The sequence below is a fragment of the Brienomyrus brachyistius genome, chromosome 11, assembly GCF_023856365.1.
Source record: "Brienomyrus brachyistius isolate T26 chromosome 11, BBRACH_0.4, whole genome shotgun sequence".
NCBI lineage: Eukaryota > Metazoa > Chordata > Actinopteri > Osteoglossiformes > Mormyridae > Brienomyrus > Brienomyrus brachyistius.
The window spans coordinates 19,861,850-19,884,370 of NC_064543.1; the positions used below are offsets into that span (position 1 = coordinate 19,861,850).

The 22,521-nt window shown below is 46.1% G+C and overlaps 1 protein-coding gene and 1 long non-coding RNA gene across 4 annotated transcripts in view; both read right to left on the bottom strand.

The window, feature by feature from the left end:
* Nucleotides 1-1,330, bottom strand: part of LOC125751464 (protein MTSS 2-like) — a 42,247-nt gene extending 40,917 nt beyond the window's left edge. For 2 of the 3 annotated variants that reach the window (XM_049030298.1, XM_049030297.1), the window contains exon 1: nt 772-1,329. In XM_049030298.1, coding sequence (XP_048886255.1) covers nt 772-840 — 69 coding nt within the window. In that variant the 5' untranslated portion in view covers nt 841-1,329. Of the gene's footprint in view, nt 1-771 lie in introns of all 3 variants that reach the window. The other variant, XM_049030295.1, reaches the window with a different exon arrangement.
* A 579-nt stretch (nt 1,331-1,909) lies between these two features.
* On the bottom strand, nt 1,910-4,914 carry LOC125751484 (uncharacterized). Its single transcript, XR_007400632.1, has 3 exons — nt 4,325-4,914; nt 3,767-3,971; nt 1,910-2,865 (listed from the first exon to the last, which is right to left on the bottom strand). It is a non-coding gene; the product is annotated as an uncharacterized LOC125751484 (long non-coding RNA).
* Between the last annotated feature and the right edge of the window lie 17,607 nt (nt 4,915-22,521).

Sequence of the window (22,521 nt, forward strand, 5' to 3'; positions counted from 1 at the left end):
ATGAAACATTATAAATGATGACCTGTAAAACGGGATGCCGTGTCGTAGCACGGTTTGATACCGAGCCTCAGTTCTGCTTTGCTGGTCCGCCGGAGTCCCGGTCAGGCAGCACCACCTTGGCGGCGTCTCCTGGCCGCAAACGGAGGGACGCGTACGGCTGGCAGCCCGGACTGCGGTCCGAGGGCTCCGGCACTCAACCGGCGCTTTAAATTCCGCTTGACAAAAAATCGATGCCATAGCATACCCACCACACATTGGAAAAAAGCCTCTCACGTAATATACTCCGACCAAATATCGGATCGCAGCGAGAATGACTCGCCAGTTTGGCAAGAGCCCGGTGGCATGTCGGCTTCTCATTGTATCAACAGAGCCCCTCAATTGGACCTCTTCACCAAGCACACCTACAAATCATCTAGAGGCGCGTTTTGGAGCATCGCAGAAATAATGAAATGAATACCCGTCTAGGTTCTCGCGAAATGTGGGTGCAAACAGCTCCGGTTACTAAAATCGATCTGGCTGTCATGGCAAAACAATACCTCCTGAAGCGAATGGGGATGTGAACGCTCCGTACAAACATGATCCAGTGCAATAACCTAATATAAACATTAAAAGGCACAAAATAACCCGGGAGTAATGACACCCGGTTCCCTAATGCATCGCAAACAGGCGCATCTGTGCATGCAAAACGAATGATCCCCGATCCCCTTGTAACATAACGGGGATAACGGGGGTCGCTGAAAAATGTATGACAGGACAGAAAAGACACCGTACCTTCATGTCATTGACGATGGCCTGGAAGAGGCCACCCAGAGCCCCACATTCCTTCTCCACCGCTTCCATGTTAATGGGTCAGATGGGGAAAAAATACTCCTCTAATAAATTTTCCCCACGGCAGGAATAACGACAGACCCGGGTCCTCCGATCCACGCGCGTCTAATCCCAGGGTGAGACGGCGGATGCGAGATGTAAGCTTATATCTGAGAGGACAGACTGACTGCAAGTCAGAGACAGTGGATCCGTGGTGATGGAGAGGAATGAAAAAAGGAGGTCTGATCCCCCCTTTCCCACGCGCTGTCTACTCCTTGAGACCGGAGATAGAGCATGCAGATGGCTCTGCGAGGGCCACTCGCATCTTCGGCCGGCAACGCGAAAATGAGCTCGGTTTTCAGGATGGGGGAGTGGACTTTAAGCAAAGACGCGTGGCTGGGGCAGGAGCCGACGAGCAGCGCTCGGCTGTCAGCGGGAGCTGGGCTGCGGTGCGGTTCGGGGGCTGCGAGCCGATCCGTGGGAAGCGAGTGGGGCCGGCCACCCCCTGTCACATGGAGCCGAAAGGGAGGGACACACACACACACACACACACACACACTCAACAGCCCGGCCACATTTCAGCGAGATGAAAAGGGAAACGTCAAAGAGATTTACTGCTTTACAATGTAGCGGGGCTGAAAGAAAATGTAACCCGGACTCAATGTGCTGCCATGTGTTTTAAAAAGGGAGGGGGCAGATCGTTGCTGTTAAACATTTGCGTATATTCTACGGGTTTATACACTAATCAAAGACGTGTCTCTCATGATTTTATGTTTCATCCAGTAATGCAAATGGAGGCATTTAAAGAAACGGCTCCAGAACAACGTCATAGTGCTTCGGTACCGTTAGAAAGTAGCCAATATGGTCGATTGGTAGAATATATGGTTGAGAGTGGTGATTTAATCTTGTTTGATTGACCAAATCGCCTGCAAGCACACCCTGGCAACTCCAAAAGCATTAACATTGGATAAATGGTAAATGGACACCGCGGAATACTCAGCTAGAAAGAGGGGTACTTCAGTTTAATAAGTACAATTACATGCACTATTCACATTTTTCGATTATGATTTAATTTAATTTAATCGTCATTTATCACGAATCGTCACATACTTGTCATCCATTTCGCTACTTATTTCTTAATTTCACCAATTCACAGTTGTGCCATTGGTTTGTGTTGTGAAACAAAATGACTAACTCCAGAGGAAAAGGCAAACTAGACCTGTCCTAATTACAGCAACCAAGACTTTATTAAGTGACTTTTTTCAGATAATACAACTCAAAAATACTCTTAAATGATCCATAAATGTGTACAGTTACATTTATAACCTAAAAGTGGAACTACAAGTATGCTGTTAAATTGTACCGTTTGTACAGAAAAAGAGGTGAAGTTTCAGGAAAAAGCTTAAAGTTTATTACACTTCCTTCCAAAAGACAATGTAAAATAAATGAACAGGATTAACATCCTCATGGGGCAGACAGGGGTAAATACTCACATCAAACACCGGAAGAAGTTTAACCTTGACCAAACAGTGGTACCTGTGATTCAGGAATCTCATTTCCTACTTTACTGCAAACGGCGTGATTAAAAAAGTCTATTAGTAATGTGGCAGTGCTCTAATTTGGTCTGATAAAGTAACCAGGCCACCTCCTCAGAGGCCCCCCGCCCACACAAATTGCACCATCATTCCTGTTCTGCAGCTACTACATAAGAGTTTTATCTTGCTTAGACTGTACAGGCACAAGGTTCTCTTCTGGTTTGCTCATTCACAGCTCTCCATAAAAATGTTCCAGAATATGCAAAAAGCAGGTTCGGCAACTAGCAAATGGCCTTGAATTTGCATTCGATTTCCGTCGTGCAAATGTAATTCTCCTCTCGTAGAAATGTGCTCGTCTTTTGGATACGGCTCACCGGGGCCCTAGTGGCATGAGGCACACTTGCAGAATTATGACAGGGTTCATCCTCCGGAGGCAGCACCGGCATCAGCCAGGGTGCCCATGGGGTCCCTGGTAGGGCACGCGTTTCCAGGCATGCCCACACAAATGCCAGCTGTAGAGGAGCTGCAGGTGCAGAAACAGAGCGGCACATTAGGGGTGGTGGCTGAGTGAGTTGGGGCCCTTTGGCAGTTGAATCACATCCTCAGCAGAAGAGTCACATCTCCATTTAGCCTTTCAGCAAGGCCCATCACCCCCCCCCCCCCTTTCAAAATGCTGCGGGGGCACCAGGTAAATGCCTAACACCAAACTTCACTCTTACTTGTGTATGTCTCAAAGGTGAGCATGATGGGATATGCAAAAACAAAACACTTGTGCACATGCACTTGTGCAAATGAAGCTTTATTTCACTGCACCGCAGCCCCCCCTTGATATAATGCTGATCTCAGTTATTATTATGTATTTATCTGGCCCATATTCATATTCAGAGTGACTTATGCCCACAGGAGAATACAGAGCACTATACTGAATTGGTTTCAGACGTTAATATAGTGCAACTTTTATTACAAATTATGGATCCTTCTACAATCTTTCTCAAGAACTGGCCAAGAATCAAACTCAGCCCCCTACATAATAGGCAAAGAGCTACCCACCAATCACTGCCCTTGCTTTCGTTCTCTTATTGCCCTGACCGGGCTTCTATAGACAGATTGTCTACCTTCAGTTAAGAACCAAGTGAGGCTAGTGAAGGACACCACAGTCATGTCTAGGTGCCATTCTTAGATTAGGTTCAAATTTATTGTCATTGTGCAAAGTGCTCAGACAACAATATGTGGTTTGACATCTAATCCGAAAGTGCAAAATAGTGCAAAAGTGCTAGAATCAGCTGTACAATACATACATGATGTGATAAATAAATAAACAGTTAATATATGGTGTGGTATAATAGTGAGTATATAAATCATCTATGATGGCACAAAAAGAAGAATGAGACTGTACTTCTGTATAATAAATATCACATACAGACCTCTACTTACGAACTTTCAGAGATATGAACGAAGTGGACTGTAAGTCCAAATTGTGTTCATTGGGCTCCCGTTTCCTGTCCACAACGTCATTTTTATTTTCTGTGCGCCAATTCCGCCTAGTACGACTTCAGGCCGCTATTCCCGCCGTGCAGCAGTGTAGCGTGCGTACTCCCAGCATCGTAGTTCTTTGTACTTGCGTATACCCTTAAAACGATATTGAATAACGACTTACGAACATTTAAAGTTATGAACAGCAAATTGTAAGAAGAGGAGCGTCTGTATAAATATATATTTAAATAAATATTTGTAAATTAGTGTTCCATTTAGAACTTTTTAAACATCTCTCCAAACATGTAAAACTGCTATATAGGGTTTCATATCTCACTCCTATCGGATTGAACCGAATCGGACTGAATCAAATCATTAGCTTGTGAATCGGAATCGAAACGAATCGTGGCATCTGCGGCAATACCCATCTCTAGTCTTCATAGATCCTTAAAGACATGGTATTCATTGAAAGTGTTACCGAATTCTTCTGCTAACATGGGCAGACTCACCTTTGCATCCACCTTGGCCAAAAGCACCTCCACAGGTGAGCCTCTTCACGATCTCGCTTTTCGCAGCTACTATCGGCTTAACAAGAGCAGATAGCTAGCAGAAGTGAATACTGACATTTCGTGCGATTGGAGGGAGTGTCATCACTGGCTTGTCATCTCCCCCTGCTCCCCGGTTGTCTCTCAAATCTTATGATTTGGACAGTATGACTCTGCACTTAACCATCTCTCCTATTTGACTATCCCTGCCGGCCTCTGGAGGACGGGCTCCCCCTTTGAGTCTGGTCCCTCCCAAGGTTTCTTCCTTCTTGGGAGTTTTTCCTTGCCACTGTCGCCTATGGCTTACTCACTGGGGGCTTTGGGTGGGGATGCTGTAAAGCGCTTTGAGACGATGTAATGTTGTGATAATGCGCTATACAAAAATAAATTTGCTGTTGTTGCTGTTGTTGTCTGTATCTGTGGTAACAGTGAGTGGACAGAGGGGGCGCTATTGGGAGCTATCGGGTGTGCTGGGGTTAATTTAGGGAAAGACGGAGGGGGAAAAGAACAATGGTACCTGAAATAAAATGGCAGAGGGACGGCAGGAATAAAGATGAGTAAAATAAGCAAGAGCAAGCAGCCAAAAAGAGAAGGATGGCAGGAAGATGTAGGGAAAGGGAAGGAAATAAGGAGGAAAAAAGGACAGGATGCTTTTATAACGCTGCTCAGTCTGCACAAAATCATACAGGTTAGGGGCTTAGGCCTTCCTGATCTGTCATTGGTAGCATGGTCATAACTCTGGGGTAACTTCCTGATTCAAACCGGTCAAACGAGCCTGGTCTTCCCCTCACTGACACCATACAAGGGCTATCGGGGATTACATTAGCCTCTCCAGAAAGGTTCCGCCGGGTCCTTTACAAGGGTCCAGATTCTGCCCCTAAGTATGAATGTCTTCCATTCTCCACTTTGAGGGTGAAGGGAGGTATGTGGACACAATAAAAATGCAGCCATTGGCACATGGCATCTGCTGAGAGAAAGCTGGATTGGCCACGGAGAGAGAGAGAGATGCACACTGTGTACCAGGATCGGGCAGCAATGCTGTCAGCTACACACACACACACACACACACACAAGCTAAGATGAAGCTTTACCCACTCAAATCTGAACAATACAAATAACAAGCATGGCTAAATACAAGAGGAATGCATGAAGTCAATGAATGCATGCGGACGACCATGTTCTCTGCATCTTTGTGGTTCTTTAAACAGGCTGATCTTCAGATACTCTCAAGAAAGTGGAACAATCTCTGGATTTGAGCAGCAAAAAAATATTTACATTTACGACATTTGGCAGACGCCCTTAGCAAGAGTGACTTACATAAGTGCTTAGAAGCCTCATCAGTGAATACATTCTGATACTGGTTCAATAGAACCTGGGCATACCGTCAGTCTAAAAACTCTGTTGGCAGGTAATATAATTTATTTTTAATAACAAGAGTATAATCCTGGAAGTGGGCAGCATGGTGGCGCAGTGGTTAGCACTGCTCCCGCACAGCAGGAAAGTCCTGGGTTTGGTCGTGGATCCTCTGGTTGGAGTTTGCATGCTCTCCCAGTGTTCATGTGGTTTTCCACAGGGGCTCTGGTTTCCTCCCATGGACCAAAAACAGGCAGGCTGATTGGCCCCGTGAGTGTGTGTGCCCTGCAGTGTGTTGGTGACTGCCCAGGGTTGGTTCCCAGGATAGGCTCCTGTGACCTCAGTTGGGATTAAGCAGTTATGGTGATGGATGGCCGGAATCCTGGAAGTGGAAATCCAAGTGCAGTACTTCTGAAAGAGGTAGGTTTTTAGTTGTCGTTTGAAGGCACCCAACAACTCAGCTGTTCAAACATCTAGGGGAAGTTCATTCCACCACATAGGTGCCAAAACAGAGAAGAGTTTAGTTGCATGTATTCCTTGCACCTTGAGAGATGGTGGGTCCAGATGAGAGGTGCTGGAGGATCAGAGAGAGTGTGGTGCAGTGTGGAGTGAGATAAGTTCTTTTAGGTAGGACGGCGCTGGTTCATTTTGTAGGCGAGCATCAATGTATTGAATCTGATATGGGCAGCTACAGGCAGCCAGTGGAGGGAGCGTAATATGGTGGAGTGGGAGACAAGTCAGGCAGCTGCATTCTGGATCAGTTACTCCAGCTAGGAGTCAGAGCAGCTAGGAGTGAGTTACAGTAGTAACAGAAAGTATAGTAGCCACGAGAGTACAGTAGTCTCGAGATGGCAAGAGATTAGGCAAGTATGTGAGTGGCCTGTGTGGAAAGAAATGAACGAACCCTTCTGATGTTGATGAGGAGGAATCGACAGGAGCGAGAAAGATTAGTACCCGAGTTCTCACCATCACAAAGAATACAGATTCATTAATATAAGCGACTGGTGAATTCACCACCAATCTTCCCACGTGAATCTACTTCTATTCAAAGACATAATGTTATAACACACATTTCACTTTCATCCAAAGAAATGCACATTTGAGGAAGCAGTGTCAGCCAGTCCCTGGAGCAATTGGGGTTAAGGGCCTTTATCAAGAGCCCAACGGCAAAATCACTTTGCTGACCACATGGTTTGAACTAATGGCCTTCCAGACACAGGAACCCACAGAGCCACACACCTTAGGTCGCTAACTCAACCCAGTAACATCTGGATCCAATATCTAGTATAACCAATGGAATGGGCAGACCCATGAAAGACCCTAATGATTTATCTGAAATGTCAAGCATGGTTCTTCTAAATTGACTTATCCAGCAGTCTAAATGATCTCTTCCTGAGATCCTGCGGTATACAACAGACTTGGCTAACTGTGAGATCTACCCCTAAAGCTTGAGTCATCTAAAACAAATCAAGGGAAACCAGAATCCTTAAACCAGCACCGTGGATATGGACCCCCAAACAGACCCCACTCCCTGGGACTATTCGACTGGATGCGTGTTGATGAATATCATTGGGGGGTGGATTCCATGGACACAGACTCACTAATTCTGCTTAACTAGGTCACAGGGAGGTCCATGCAGCCCCTCCCTTCAGCCAGACAGACTGGGGGGGGTGGGGGCAAGTGGTGGATTAGTGGGACTGAGCAACCCCCTTGATCATCCACTCCACCTAACAAAGGCGAGGCCTCCTCTCCAGGGACACCTTGGCCAACACTGGCATGTCCTTGGGTCTCCCGTTTACCATTGGCATGCAGCTAGTCATCATGCCTTGGGTAAATAAGCTTCCCTTGCCTGATATGTTCCACACGTACTTCCTGGACGGAGTCTGACAATAAGATCAGTACTCACATAGAAGGGAAATGGTTCATTTTACACTAGTGTGACTGGAATCAGAATCCTTTTTCTTCACTGCACAATTGTACAAACAGCAGCATTAGCAAATAACAAAACACATACATCAAAGGACAGTTAGGGAAATAATCAATTAATAAGCATAAATAAACAATAAACAACAACAAACAATAAAAACGCAACACCAGGGGGATATTCCATAGAGCAAGATTTCTTGCTTATGCAAATAACATCTGGGATTTAAGGTAGTCTGGGCTAAACTGACTTAATCTTCTTTCACTTACATTTAGCCCAGGCTACCTTAAATCTGACAAGTTATCCAGCTAAGCAAGAACTCCTGCTTTATGGAACAACCTCCAGAATTGGTAGTAGTACTTTTGAAAATGTAAATAAAATTTAAAAAACCAAGGAAAAGTAAAGCCTGAACAGGAGGGAAAATACGGTAAATGTGTTCACAGGATGAACTTGTACAGCAGGCAGTGAACCAAAAAGGACTAAGAGCAATATACCAGGATGTTAATGTAGCGGCAGTTAAATCTCACTATAATATCAAACAAGGCTCCTATTTAAGGTATCTCACTCTCGGCAGAATTTGATATCTGGATTATTAGAAATAGATTTGGGAATTACACGGTTAACGTAATCATCTGCTCAATTCTCATATAAGTTGCCGAAAAAGCAGTTTTTCATTTCATCAAGAGTACAACGATTTAGTGTTTTTGACCACAATGCCACATGACTAGTCATCAAAAGCGATTACATAAGTTGATTAATGGTTGCGACTTGAGCCACACCAGGCCCTTGTTTAGTTACTGGAATCAGACCAGGTTGTTACACTGGTATAATTCTGCTAATTCGTAAGAAAACTATTCACACAGTACACTCCTATATATCCAGACATGTTCTTATTTTGCATATAGTCACCCTTCATTTCAGTCCATCTACCTTCAAATAGCTCATCTAATTTGGTAAATATCCACTTCTGGCTCATACCGGGCTCTAATGGTTGGCCTACCGGGGGTCCTTCTTAAATACAGATGGATAATGGGAGACACAGAAAATTTAGTTCTCCTTCTAGAGATGGATCTACCATGAGAAGTGTCTCATCAACACTCAGAGAAAATAGCATTTGATGCAATATAATATAACCTGCCAATTCATTAATCACGAGGCATGCAAGAGTATTTAGGAGTAATGTGTGGCCCAGTGTGGTAAGATGCTGTTTCTCTGCTCAGAAGGTTGCTGGTTCAAATCCCATGGTCAGGAGAGTGATATCACCATTGACCCCTTGAACAAGGCCCATAACAACCCCTGCTCCCCCCCCCCCCCCCCCCCCGCTTGCTCCAGGAACATCCGCACCCAAAAATGTGCATCACTTTGGACAACAGTATATGCTACGTAAATTAAATGTAAAATGGGAGCCAGGCGTTCTGTGTGTGCATGTCTTATAAAGCAGAGGTGGAAATTTCAGGTCCAGAAATTACAAATCCAGACCAAGATTTTGTTTCAACTAACCAGATGAGTCCTTTTTGACTGTGACTCTTTATGCTCAACTGGTTGGTTCAAAGTAAATCATGGTCCGGATTTTTACTTTCTGGACTTGAAATTGCCACCTCTGTCATAAAGCAATTGCCATACTTCAGTCAGATGATGTCTGACTAAACCCAGTTCTCAGAGCATTTTTTTATCCTCTGTGTATCGATCTGTTTCTCTTTGCTCCCAGGGTACACGCAGACCCCAAACACCTATTCCAAACATACGCAGAGGACAGACACTCCCGTGCATCATAAACACCGTGTCAGGAGACTCGGGGCTCAGGCTCCGTAATCTCATGCATTCCTCTGACATTTGCTAATAAGGCCGGGCTGAATTCATGAGGCCTCACTCTCTCCCCATGCTCATCTAACTTATTAACTGGATGCTTCGTGAGGTGAGCAGTACAAGAGTCCTTGCAGAGGTGTGGCACTCTTTTAATAATGATTGCTTATTTTGCAAAAGCCACAAGCAGGTGTCCGTATAGATGTTGTTTTTGGAGGCCTGCATTCACATGTAAAACTGACCAAGTTGGTGCCTGACATCCATCCATCGATTGATCAACCCATCTGTCATCCAACGTGATTATATGATAAATTTAAGTGAAATATAAGAGCTTCTTGCAAATTCCCAACAACTTTGACTCATGCACAGATATTTCCCTCCAAGTTAAGGGTGTTGGTCATGAGGCGCAGAACTCGCTCTGAGATGACACGGGTGGCCAGCACGCTGTGATGAAGTGTGAACTCTCACCCCCATATCACTCCTCCTCCCACGTCCTCTGCCCTTTCACTCCGGCAATGACCTCTGTGGAATTCTCCTTAAAGTTAACAAAATAACATCAAGCCCAATGACCACAGCACATGTACAGCTACTCGGTATGTCACTATGAAGAGTATATGCCAGGCAGCTAAATGTTTGCCATCAAAATCTGTGCATCTGTGTGCAGCAGCTCTAAGGACAAATCTGCAATAGAGCCAGGCTCCTTAATCTGGGGCCTGGCGACAAAGTGTGCATGCTGGATTTCCTTTCAGCTTAGTTCTTAACTAATTAGCTTTGGCCGAGCTGTCGATTAAATAATGGCATGCCCATATGCTGAAATCCCACAGGAAGTGACGTCACTGAACAGAAGAATCGGCCAGGGCACTTCCGAAACACAGCGGGGGGGTCCACTCTGCCGCCAGCAAGTCTGTTAGTGATTCACGGAAGGTGGCAAGCGGGACACGTACCTTGGAACCGTTTGGGTTGGGATCACAACACCCCACGCTCAGAGCACCTGCAACTCCCTCATGTTTTCTCTTAGGCAGGAGAAGAAGTTTCCTGTTTCCGCTTCAAAAAGACCATCAGTCAGTATATTCCTTGTCCCACCGCCCCTGCATTCCTATTTGAGTGTGGCCTTCATTAGCATGGCCAAGGATAGGAGATACTATGCTAGAGCCCAGACATTATTCTGCTCAGTCACGGTGGGCACAGATGGCTCAGTCTGGATCCCCTGCGATGCACACATGAAGCTACGCAGCCGTCCTCCTTTCCCAGAATGCTCCTCTCCTCCTTATCTGCTCTCCGCTGCCCTCTCTCAATCTGTCAGCTCGAGGGAGCGGTGGACCGTGGAGGAAGGAAGAGAGGATGGAGAGGAAAAAAAAAGAGGAGGGAGGGAGGGAGGAAGCGGAGGATTCTTCGACTGCCCCCACGCAAACAGCCCCCCGTTCCTGGTCTGAATGTAGGTCTCTGTTCGCCTACAGCCATTCAGAGGCAGCTCTGCCCCAGTTACCAAACAAACACGCACACGCAGTGACAAGCGAAAATCACACACATCTACTCACCGCAGCTCAGACGTCACCTCACACACTGCCACTGGTTTACAGTTAGGGATACGATTTTTGAAAATCACATGTATACAAACAGGCTCGAATAAACATGAAAATGAATCTTCCTTTGCACTGTACTGTCTGTTCTGTCATGAATAAAATGTGGCTTCGGGAGCGATGTTATGTCATTTCACTGTGCACTGTATATGGTTGAGATGACAATAAAAACGAATGGATGAGTCGGTTACTTTTCACATGACCAGAAGGTGGCGCAGTGGCATGCTTTCACTCAGGATAATACAGGTACGAAGACATTTTGTGACCAATAGGTTCATGTCCCAAGAAAAGAACTGATTAATGGGGTAGTGGTTCAAAGTCTGGAAACCAACCACCGGGGGGTTAATGATTTGTTGAGCAGGTCTATGCTTACATCCGGCCAGTCCCAAGCTGTGAAACACTCTCACTCACATGAATGGAAGATGCTGTAGAATAGTTACATTTTTACCTTAATATAAATCTACCAATGTCAGTCTATTGCTGATATGCACTGCCTTGTACCGGGGCTGGTGTTTTATGGTCATGGAAGCTGCCGGACCGGGCTCCTGATTGCGGGAAATCCATTCCTAATTACAGGTCAGCACTGGTTGGGTGATCAAGGTAATGCATTCGTCACATGACTCACTGGATCAGAGGTGGCAGTAAATTTTGACTTTTTTTTAGCCCCCTGCTTTTCCTCTCCTTCCTGCTTCAGACGCTTTCAGACGCTCCAAACCCCTCCGGTGCCCCTAGGAAACCCTCCGACTCTGATTCCTAATCTCTTCCATGTTTCTGTCTTTTCCAGCATTGGCATGAGCAGAATGTGAGGCTGAGGTGCCCCCCTACTGAGTCGGGACGGGGGGGGGGGACTGGTAAAGCAGGCAGCTAAAGCAAAGGGCTCCTCCACCATCAGGACCTAAAAGAGGCTTTAAGGCCCGCAAGCAAGAGCAGCCCCACCACATGTAATTCAGAGTAAAACACACATCCAGCCGCCATGTCTAATCCCCAGGGAATCCTCCAGAACAGCCCCTGATGTCGTTACTGCCACCCAGACCCTCCTAACTGTGTGCTTGGGCCGCGCCGTGGAGGGCACACAGATGGAGGGAGGCCTCGTCGTCGTGACAGTGAACATAACACCGTTCACCGAGGACGGGGGAGGAGCCACCCTCTTGAATTTTTTATAATGACTCAGTTTAATTATTTATGCTGCTTTTTGACTTCACTTTGAGATTCTCTCTCCCTGACTGACCAAGTCGCAGATGCTTCCAGCGTCATCAGAAGAAACCGCAGGGAAACGCAGACCTGGGGACCCGCCCACCACTCAAATGAACACACAAACAATAATGACACGCACACACATGCACGCTGGAACCACAGGAACACGGATCTCTCGGTGACATGGCATGCTAGCAAACTGAAAAAAATATTTAAATGTAATCAAATTTTTAATATTTAAGATTTATCACATGTATGTGATTTATGGTAAACTTAGCCAGCTCAGGCAGCAGGCGGACAAAAAAAATACCAAGAGCCATGGAATGTTCCGCGCTGGCCTGTTGAGAAATGTGAAACCACAAAGACTTCCTGCATTGTCCTTAATCACCCCACAGGGGGCGTAGAGGTTAAAGGCCATCAGGGCCATGACTGCACTTTCAGTTTTCAATGATAGGTAATAGGTCAATGGTTAACATTATAGTCCAGGTGAAGTACACACTGTGGTATGTGACCGATCTGGGGCGGGAGGGGGGGTAGATTTGTAACACTAGCAGCACATCAGAAATACAGCTGGAAAGATGCAGTTTCTGTGAAAACTGGAGATACAGGCATTGAGGAAGAAACAAAGGAAGTCAACTCATCGACACAAACAAACATCTGCCCAATTTCCCGTACATCAGCCAAACAACACAATTTCAAAGACCACTGAGGATATGGCGGACACAGAAAAACAAATACATTCTTCCCCTCACTAGAGCATGGAAACTACACTATCATTTTCAGCATGGGGTGCTGTAATCTGTGCATGGTGATGATTTGAGCTGTCACAGGGATACTGGTCATGCCAGTGTGAAGGGGGAGAAAGAGGCCACAGCGAAGGTAGTACAGGGGTGGCTGTCTCAGTAATTCAGAGCTACACTTCTGCAGAGACCCCCACACCTACCACCATAGTCAAAGTGGTAGCCTGAGAACACTCTCTCCACCCTCCGCAAATATCATTTACTAACGCCCCTGACTCACAGACACAGACAGACACACACACACACGTCTCCCTCTCACTGTCTCTTCAGATCTCACATCGACACTCTCCAGAATATCAATCACCCCCCCACCGTCGCATTCTCTCCCCAGCAACACGCGTGACGCATGTATGACACATGCAGCTCGCAGACTGCAGTCCCTGCTGCCATTCCGGAGCCCAGCAGAAGCTCCCATCAAGGCAGGGGTCCAGGATCGTCTGGATCGTCTCAGCATTACCCCTATCGTTATTACCTAATTGTTATTATGTAAATGTATGATAATACTATTATCCAGCCATCCATATTCTAATAAGTGCTTATCCATTACAGAGTGGCAGTCAGCCTAGAGTCTATCCCAGGAACCTATTGGGCCTTGGGATAGGTAATATCCCGGACGGGACACTATATCAGCCCTAGGCATGACATTATCATATTCATGTCTTCATCCAGAGCGGCATATAATGTCTGTGCAGGCTGTAAAAATGCCACATTTGTGGCACAGCTGTGATCATGCCCTCCAGCTCAATCATAACGTAGCCATGAGAAAACTCTGTACACCCCATAACAGTATATTCAACCTGAGCAATAGGATTTGATTAAATGTGATTTTAGATGCTTAGCTAACACTAATAATTTTACCTATTTTTATTTTATTTATGATTCAGGTTATCTGTTGAATTCAAGGGTCCAGGAATGGAATCTATACCGGTCATCTTAAGGCAGGCAGTACATTCCTTCATCGCTACACCACCTACTGGCAGTACGGGGAAGATGTATGAAGCAGAGAACTGGTGAGTGTGTTTGTCATTAGAGTTCTGCTCTGCTCCTGGTCTTTAACATCGGGGAATGTTCATCGGGACTGGATATCCACATATATGAACACAAAAAATATAAAATGAGATCACTAGCAGTATCGCAGTCAAGAACATAGTTTGAAATGTGTTGATGAGATGATTATACACTTGCTTATTGTATTATAAAATACACGACACATTCACACTCGCTGGCCACATGGCAGTCAGACAGCCTGGACGTAACCGGGAGTCAAACCAACGCACACCAAACACCTGCACAGATGCAATAACTACTATGACTCACGACTTACTCTTTAATGAGCCACTGAGGTCACAAGTCCAGCATCCTTTTCATTCCACGCACTGCATGCAAGAAACCAGACCTAACCCTGGTGGAGAAGAAGTAACCATTGCCAACATGCCCAAGCATTCAGCAAAGCACCGCTCTCCCCTTGGATTTGAACAAACAAAAACATGTGGTTTTCCAGACATTACTGTTCCCCTCTGTTCCCGTCCCCATTTAAAGGGAATAAGGCATCACGCTCTAAATATTTAGGGGACCCGTCTGTGACCGTTCCTCGGCTGGAGCCATTGTATTGTTTTCAAAGGGTGTTTATTCCAAAGTAATCCCAAGCAGAAGTTTCATGTCGATATGGTCATCTACACAATTGTGAAAAACTGTCCTTCCACCAAATGTTCAACAATAGCAACAGATAGACCCTTAAAGGCATAAAAACGACATCTTGAAGAAATCTGTTCTCACCACGCTTGAGCTGGAATGCAACCTGATGACCTTCCCTTAAACAGATTCCTGCCCAGACTTAAGTACTTGAAGCACGTTGAGAACTTGTGGGAGTTCATACTGAAGACATGGGTGCGGCAAGCAGGAGCCCTCAACTTTCTATGAAGATGGGGAGAAGACGGACGTCACAGTAGGAAATGGCTCAACTCATCTCTGTTTTGCAGATGCAGAACTATAGGGAGGGATTTGTTGCGGCACGAGGGATCATGCGGACAAACGATGAAAGCGTCTCGATTCTGAATCCTACATGAGTGTAAGAGAAGCAACACACCAACTACAGGCTCATTGATCCAGGGTTTGATTCTTGCGTAGAGTGTGAGAGATCCTGGGTTCGAGTCCTGGATGAGCCCAAGCAAGTAAATTACCAGAAGATTTCTTTTTGCCTCAGTGGGTTTGGACGGTATGCCTGTGACTGGAAGCTAGTTTGAATCTTGTGGTCGGCACAGTGATTTCACTGTTGGGACCTTAAGCAAGGCCCTTAATCCCAATACTAGACTGCAAACACTACATTGGAACTTCAGTATTAACAAGCATCACTAAATACAGCCTCTCAAAACTGATACCATGCAATTTTTAGATGATATGATGTCATAAAGCTCTAAGGTTGAAAAAGTTTGGCGATTGGCACAACCCAGTCGGGAGAAGCTCAGATGCCTGAATTTGGAGACACCTGCGACAGAAAGTGAAGCAGGTGGCAGGGGGGCAGAAAACAGACCAGGCTCTTCATTCCACAGCTGGCTCACACTCCCTCATGTGGCCAGGCAGGAGGAGGCCGCCTCTAATAGCATTTCCAGGCCTTGGGACTGACCTGGATAAAGACCAGAAAGTCGGGTCCATAGGAAACAGAGTTGTGTGTATATGGAGAAAGGGTCACCATGACACAACTCCAGCTCCAAGCTAAGCTCGAAATGTAAACTTGGCAACAATAAAATAAAAAGTAAATAAGATAATAAATTCTGTCACCGCATGCTGGGGAAAAGATTTCAAAAGTTTTTGGAAGCCGTGATGGTTCTAAACCATTTGAACTGGGGGGGGGGGGGGGGGCGGGGCAGATGAATTTGACCTTAATGTACTCCAAGTATTACTTAGATCACAGTTAAAAAAGCAGTAGCCTCTCCTTCACAGTTAACATAGCAAAACTAGGGTCAGAGTAGCCCTCTCCTTCACAATTAACATAGCAAAACTAGGGTCAGAGTAGAACCCTCCTTCACAGTTAACATAGCAAAACTAGGGTCAGAGTAGAACTCTCCTTCACAGTTAACATAGCAAAACTAGGGTCAGAGTAGAACTCTCCTTCACAGTTAACATAGCAAAACTAGGGTCAGAGTAGAACTCTCCTTCACAGTTAACATAGCAAAACTAGGGTCAGAGTAGAACCCTCCTTCACAGTTAACATAGCAAAACTAGGGTCAGAGTAGCCCTCTCCTACACAGTTAACATAGCGAAACTAGGGTCAGAGTAGCCCCCTCCATCACAGTTAACATAGTGAAACTAGGGTCAGAGTAGAACTCTCATTCACAGTTAATAAACTGAGGTTAGGATCAGAGTAGCTCAGTCCTTCACAGTTAACAAAGTAGGGTTAGGGTCAGAGCAGCTCTCTTTGGCATAGTTCTTCTCCCCCTGATTCCCACAAGCTCCGTCCGACTGCCAGCGGCTTCAGTGGCTACAGTTTCCATGAATGAAAAGCACTGACCTTTGACCTCTATCCTTTTGTCATCTTCCTGCTGGGGCTGAGATGGGGGGGCTCACTTCCACAATCAGATCACTTTCTGCCTTTGACCTTCACCTGCTCAGCTGTGCAGTGAGGTCAGGTTACTTTCTGCTGTCATGTTGCTCAGAAGGTTTTAGAAGCTTTTACGTCGCCTCCACAACCCGACCTGACCCCTGAAAAGTCCCATTAAACCGCACTCAGGAACACAGATGCCTACATGTACATGACCACTAAAGTTGTGCTGGGACACTGGAGACTTGAATTCTGCAAACTCGTCACCCGCTGCTCGAACACATGAAAGTGTAACTGTGACACACGTGTGGCAGTCCTGCGGCCGCCCCTCTCTATCCGCGCACTCTCTCCATTCACTAGGTTTAAAAACCAGCAATTTACAAAACACGTAAGGCAAAGAAAAGCGAGGCTGGGCCTGGTTTCAGCACACGTGGGCTGAATGAAACGGGCCCAGCGTAACCACACAGCCTAAAATAGGCACAGCACATACAGCAGGACTTCTCACTGCGCTGCTATGACGCACTGCATGACGTGCCCTCCCACCCAGACTCGCGCACAGACATACACACAGACAAACAAAGCGACCGGGTGAAATTAGGTGAGAGCGTCTCAGAATAAACATGCTAAAAGAAGGTTCGCAAATAGCTCGAATCACGTATTTAGCAGAAGCTTTTTTCCAGAGAAACGAACGAGCCAGTAAAGCCTTGGGACTGAGATCGGGGTCAGCCAAGACCCCTTCAGCAGTTGCTGTAAAGCCCCTCTGTCAGCGGCCCAGTGGTGATATGATTACAATGCTGACCATGACCTCACAGACAGAGGTACAGACCCACTAACCATCTGAGCAACACAAACAGGAAGACCATAAAGGCCTCACATGCATTCAAAACACACAGACCATCCGGGGCCATTTCATGCACATCCTCTCACGTCCCAGATGGACGGTCAGGGCTGGTTCCTCATTATCAGAAGGCTGCTGGAAGGTCTGCAGATGTTTCCCAGTAACAGCAGACCTGAATTTGTCCTTTAAATATATCCTGCTATGTCATGGAATACATTCATTTGAAACCATAAGCTATGTGAAGTTAGCTCTACTAACATCTAAAAAATAGCAAGCAACAAAATGGCTTAAAGTCATGGTAAATGAGATGACCGCCTTCTTCGTTTAGATCCAACTGTGTCCATTACATCACCCCAAAGGACGGGGTTCCCTAGTTCTGACAATGGAGGGGTGTTTGATTGTGCTGCAGACTGACCATCCAGGACCAGAATTGAGGAACCCTGCCATAAGAGAATATACAGAACAGTGACACTTCATACATCCCCTTGGGGAAATACTCACTTCACCTACCCCATCCTGCTTGAGGGTCACAGCACTGGGGCAGCCAGTCCCTGGAGCAGGGGGGAGGGACCTTGCTCAGGGGCCCAACAGTGACATCAGTCTGCTGACCCTGGGATTTGTACCAGTGACCTTCAAATTACAAACAAAGTCTTACCCTGACATCCTACCAATATAACATACCCTCCACCTCAAATCCCATAATAAAGGAAATACAGGTACCAATTACACGAAACATCACATTTAAACATATTAAACAAGTGACTCCCAGGACCAACAGTGATTAAAACATGAAACCCATGAAGCTAATAAAGAGCGTCAGTAAGTCAGTACAGGGAGACAGTGTGGCCTCATCGTATCGCACAAGGAGGCGGCTCTGTTTCTGAGGAGGTGACAGAGAAGATGGGTCTTTCTCCACGTGGGTGCAGCTCTTCCTGAATGGGTGTGAGGGACAGCTGGAACGGAAGCAGTCAGGGGGCTTGGGGGTGTGGATGTGACATTATGAATGAGCTCCTGTAGTTCTTTACCAGCTATGTAAGGGGCTTAAACTGGCTGACCCAATTTACCTGCAGTAGAACCAAGACTGCAATGGAGCTTTTCCACTGGGGCACAGGAACCACATCGTACCCAAGCTATACCATGAAGAGAGTCTATTTACAGCAAGGTTCCAATACAGCCCAATGTGTGACACTACTAATAATCCATCCATCCATTTTCCAAACTGCTTATCCTACTGGGTCGCGGGGGGTCTGGAGCCTATCCCGGAAGCAATGGGCACGAGGCAGGGAACAACCCAGGATGGGGGGCCAGCCCATCGCAGGGCACACTCACGCATCAGTCACTCACACATGCACACCTATGGGCAATTTAGCAACTCCAATTAGCCTCAGCATGTTTTTGGACTGTGGGGGGAAACCGGAGTACCCGGAGGAAACCCCACGACGACATGGGGAGAACATGCAAACTCCACACACATGTGACCCAGGCGGAGACTCGAACCCGGGTCCCAGAGGTGTGAGGCGACAGTGCTAACCACTGCACCACCATGCCGCCCCATTAGGAACTCATATTTAGATAAAATGTACACCAGTGTTTCCCAATCCAGTCCTTGGGGAACCCCAGACAGTCCACATTTTTGCTCCCTACCAGGAGCTGCGAGGGAGCATAAATGTGGACTGTCTGGGGGTCTCAGAGGACCAGATTGGAAAACGCTGATCTATAATAGGCAGAAATTCCCAGTATCGCTAATCATTTTTATTTTATAACCCGGCTGCTACTCAGTACTCAGAGGCTTTCATTTCCACATTACGTTTTTCCAGTGAACACTCAACACAGTGAAACTGTTTAGTGCCTTTTAACAGGGGGCAGAGTATAAAATATATTAATTTATCAACAACAGCAGCTATCATACTTGTCACCATTGCAGTCCTGATCTCACAACTCACTCTCTACTGTGTGGGAGAGGTAACCCCCCTCCCCAGTCCAAAAGTACGGAGTGTTCCTGGTTGAGACATGGCATCTACCTCATGGGGGGTTGGAATCATTTTCCACACCTCACCTCCTCATCTCTCTCCTTCATCTTATTTCCCAGCTTTCTCACGTCGCCGCCAGAACTTGGGTGTGAAGGTAGAAGATTCTACATTCACCCCATCGGCCACGCCCACCCGGACAGTGGCAGGGTCATGACCCTCACTTACACATGTGGCTGGCCAGCAGCTTCAAAAGGGACGGTCAAGGGAAAACCCCAGAGCTGAGGCGGTTTTTCGGAGAACAGTCATTGGCATCCCACACCTTGGTCTTCAAAGGACGCCAGGCACGACTTCCAACAGGATCAGTGCGAGATGATATAAGACTTCTTCACACGACGTCAACAATCCACAGGAAAACACACCGGTTCCTGCAGAGAAGTGCTCACAGTCATGATCGAACCCCATAATCCCACCTCCAACATGCCCAAACCCTTGTCCGACTGCAGGTGTGAGAGTGGTGACTCAGGCATCATCTGCGAGAGATCTAAGATGCTACAGCTAACCTGCTATAGCGTCTCACCTCAGCATATCAGCATGCAGAGCCTCCATGCCCCAGACACATATGCATGATATCTGGTCCAAACGTACGGATGCTATTCCATTTCATTTTCCCTGCGAACTGGTTCTAATCCTTTACATTAGAGGCTTGATGGCTGCAGACTGCCAGGTGGGATCCCCTGGATTGTATACATTACCCAATATCTTATAAATAGGTCGTCATCAACTTACGACTGTGACTGGTTCCGACTGACCGGTCATAAGTCGATTCAGTCGTAAATTGGCCCTTTATTTTATATGCAAAAATGATCACATGCATCTTTATATCATATTGTTTGGTCTTTTTTAACCTTTTTATCACCATTTTCTTAGTTCGCTACTGTTGGCGGAAATTGGCACGCACTCACGCTTCCAGACGCGGTGCAGTCGTGACCATGACCCACGGGACCACTGTCATGAAGTCGATCAGTTGTGAGTTGCATAGGTTGTAATTTGACGACAACCTGCACTTATATACTTATCTTATATATATTATTAGCCCTAGTAATCTATAAAGCTCTCATCTTGGAAATCTGTCCTCTCTTCTAGACTTTTCCTCAAAGACTGAGATGGGAAAGACATGCATAATCCCGCTGGGGGCATGGGAGCAGCAAACTAAAGCTCAAACTCAGAATTTGCGCCATCTACTTTGATAGCGATTAAATGTGACAGATGTAGTCCAGCTTATGGGTAGTGTCACGGACCAGGAAGTCATTAAGCGCAGGAGCAAGTGAAGGGAGCCTCCGTTAAGGAGGCTAAACGAATCCTTCAGACCCAACAAGAAACATCCACACATTTGGGTGCGGAAGGTGCTGGGTAGCAGAAGATCAGGAGGCGCCATCAGCTTGAGAAAGCATCTCCCATGCTGAGGGTTAAGTAAGGCAACCGCCATTTGATCTTATGATCAATTCCATTAAGAGGGCGTCTGGGAGGAGGGCTCTGTAGGGGCAACAGAGGGAGGGGGCTGGGGGGGAGAGCAGGAGATGTATTTTGGGAACGTGTAGAACAGGTAGACTGGGGGACATGTCTCACCAAAGACACAGAAAGCTGTGAGGACCATGTCAGGAGCATCCTCCAGCATGAAGAATCGATCCCTGTCCGCATCCCGGCTCTTTCCGACTGACCCTGGCGCGTCGGAAATGCTAAATAAAGCCAGCTGGGATGGAGAAAGGCCAGCAGAGCACGGCACAGAGGGCGATTGTATACGATGGACACCGGCCACGCCGAAAGCCCAGGCCAGGGAGGGCATCACCTCCTCGGAAATCCTGTGTCAAGGAGCCTGATGCAGCGGTCCATGAAAACGCGTCGGGGATCAGAAAGCTAGACTACTGTACCATCAAAAATGAAATATTTCTTCTGTTTGACCGTTTTCACATCTGGCAGCTGATGAGGAGTGAAAACTGAAATCCTAAAGAATTCAGAAACTACTCGTCTGCTGTCCTGCAACTAAGCATACATGCTGGCAGAATGACACAGGCATGGAGTAAGTGTTTGGAGCTACTGCAATCGCAATGAGAGCACAGATAGACTGACGCAATCGTGATGTTCAGGCCTTACTGTGTGGCCATTGGCATCAGAAAAACTGCAGGAACGGTGGCAAAGGAACAAGGATCTTGCTGAAATCCGAAGTGTGTGGGAGGAAGGAATCAATCACTCAATAAAACAACTGATCAATCTGTCACTGATGTCTTTGTGTACATGATACTTACGTGTACATGATATTTCATTATTTTAATGAATACCCAACTGTGTAAACTGGCAAAATGGGTGAGAATGTTGTGTGCATGATATTTAAAAATCAAAGGAGATAAGTAGAAAGCAGAATAGTAAGGAGAAAACAGGAAAAAACATTAATGCACAGACAGAAAGCTGCATTGTCATTAAAAGCCTATAACTCAAATGGTGTTGTGATAAATCACCTTGTAGCTAAGATATAATTACAGGCTTATGATACCAAAATTTATTTCCAACACAAACCAAAACACTTTTGATGAGGGATATGATTCATTATAAGGAATGAGCAAGAAGTTTAATTGCAGAGCTTTATGTGCATTTATGTTAAGATGTACAGCAAAAACTATAAAAACAAACTGCCCCAGACAATTCAAGTATGATTAAAGTACAAGTTGGCCGCAGAATTAAGGTTGTAATATGTCCCACTGCATGGAGAGCAAGACAGCATAGGCGAGAAGAGAATTTCCCAACGGAGATGAATTAAGTATCTCTATAAAAGCTAGGACACAATGGTAGTATCAGGGCTCATTGTAAGGTGCAGGAGCACTGCCCTCTAGTGGACCATAAATGCATAGGAATTACTGGAGAGTAGCCTATATATGACACTACAAACGATCCTTGTGTTTCTGCCTCATGATATATTTTGACGGTTTACAGCTTTATTAATACGATCATCTTTGCCCTAAACCTCACCTATTATTTTCACATTTGACCTCCTGGTGGGTCTTTTTCCAGAGATTATTTTTATCATGATGTGACTGGGAGTTTTCGGACTGTGTTGAGGGCACTGAATCATGTCTTATGCTCGTGAGCACAACCGAATAATTTGAGTG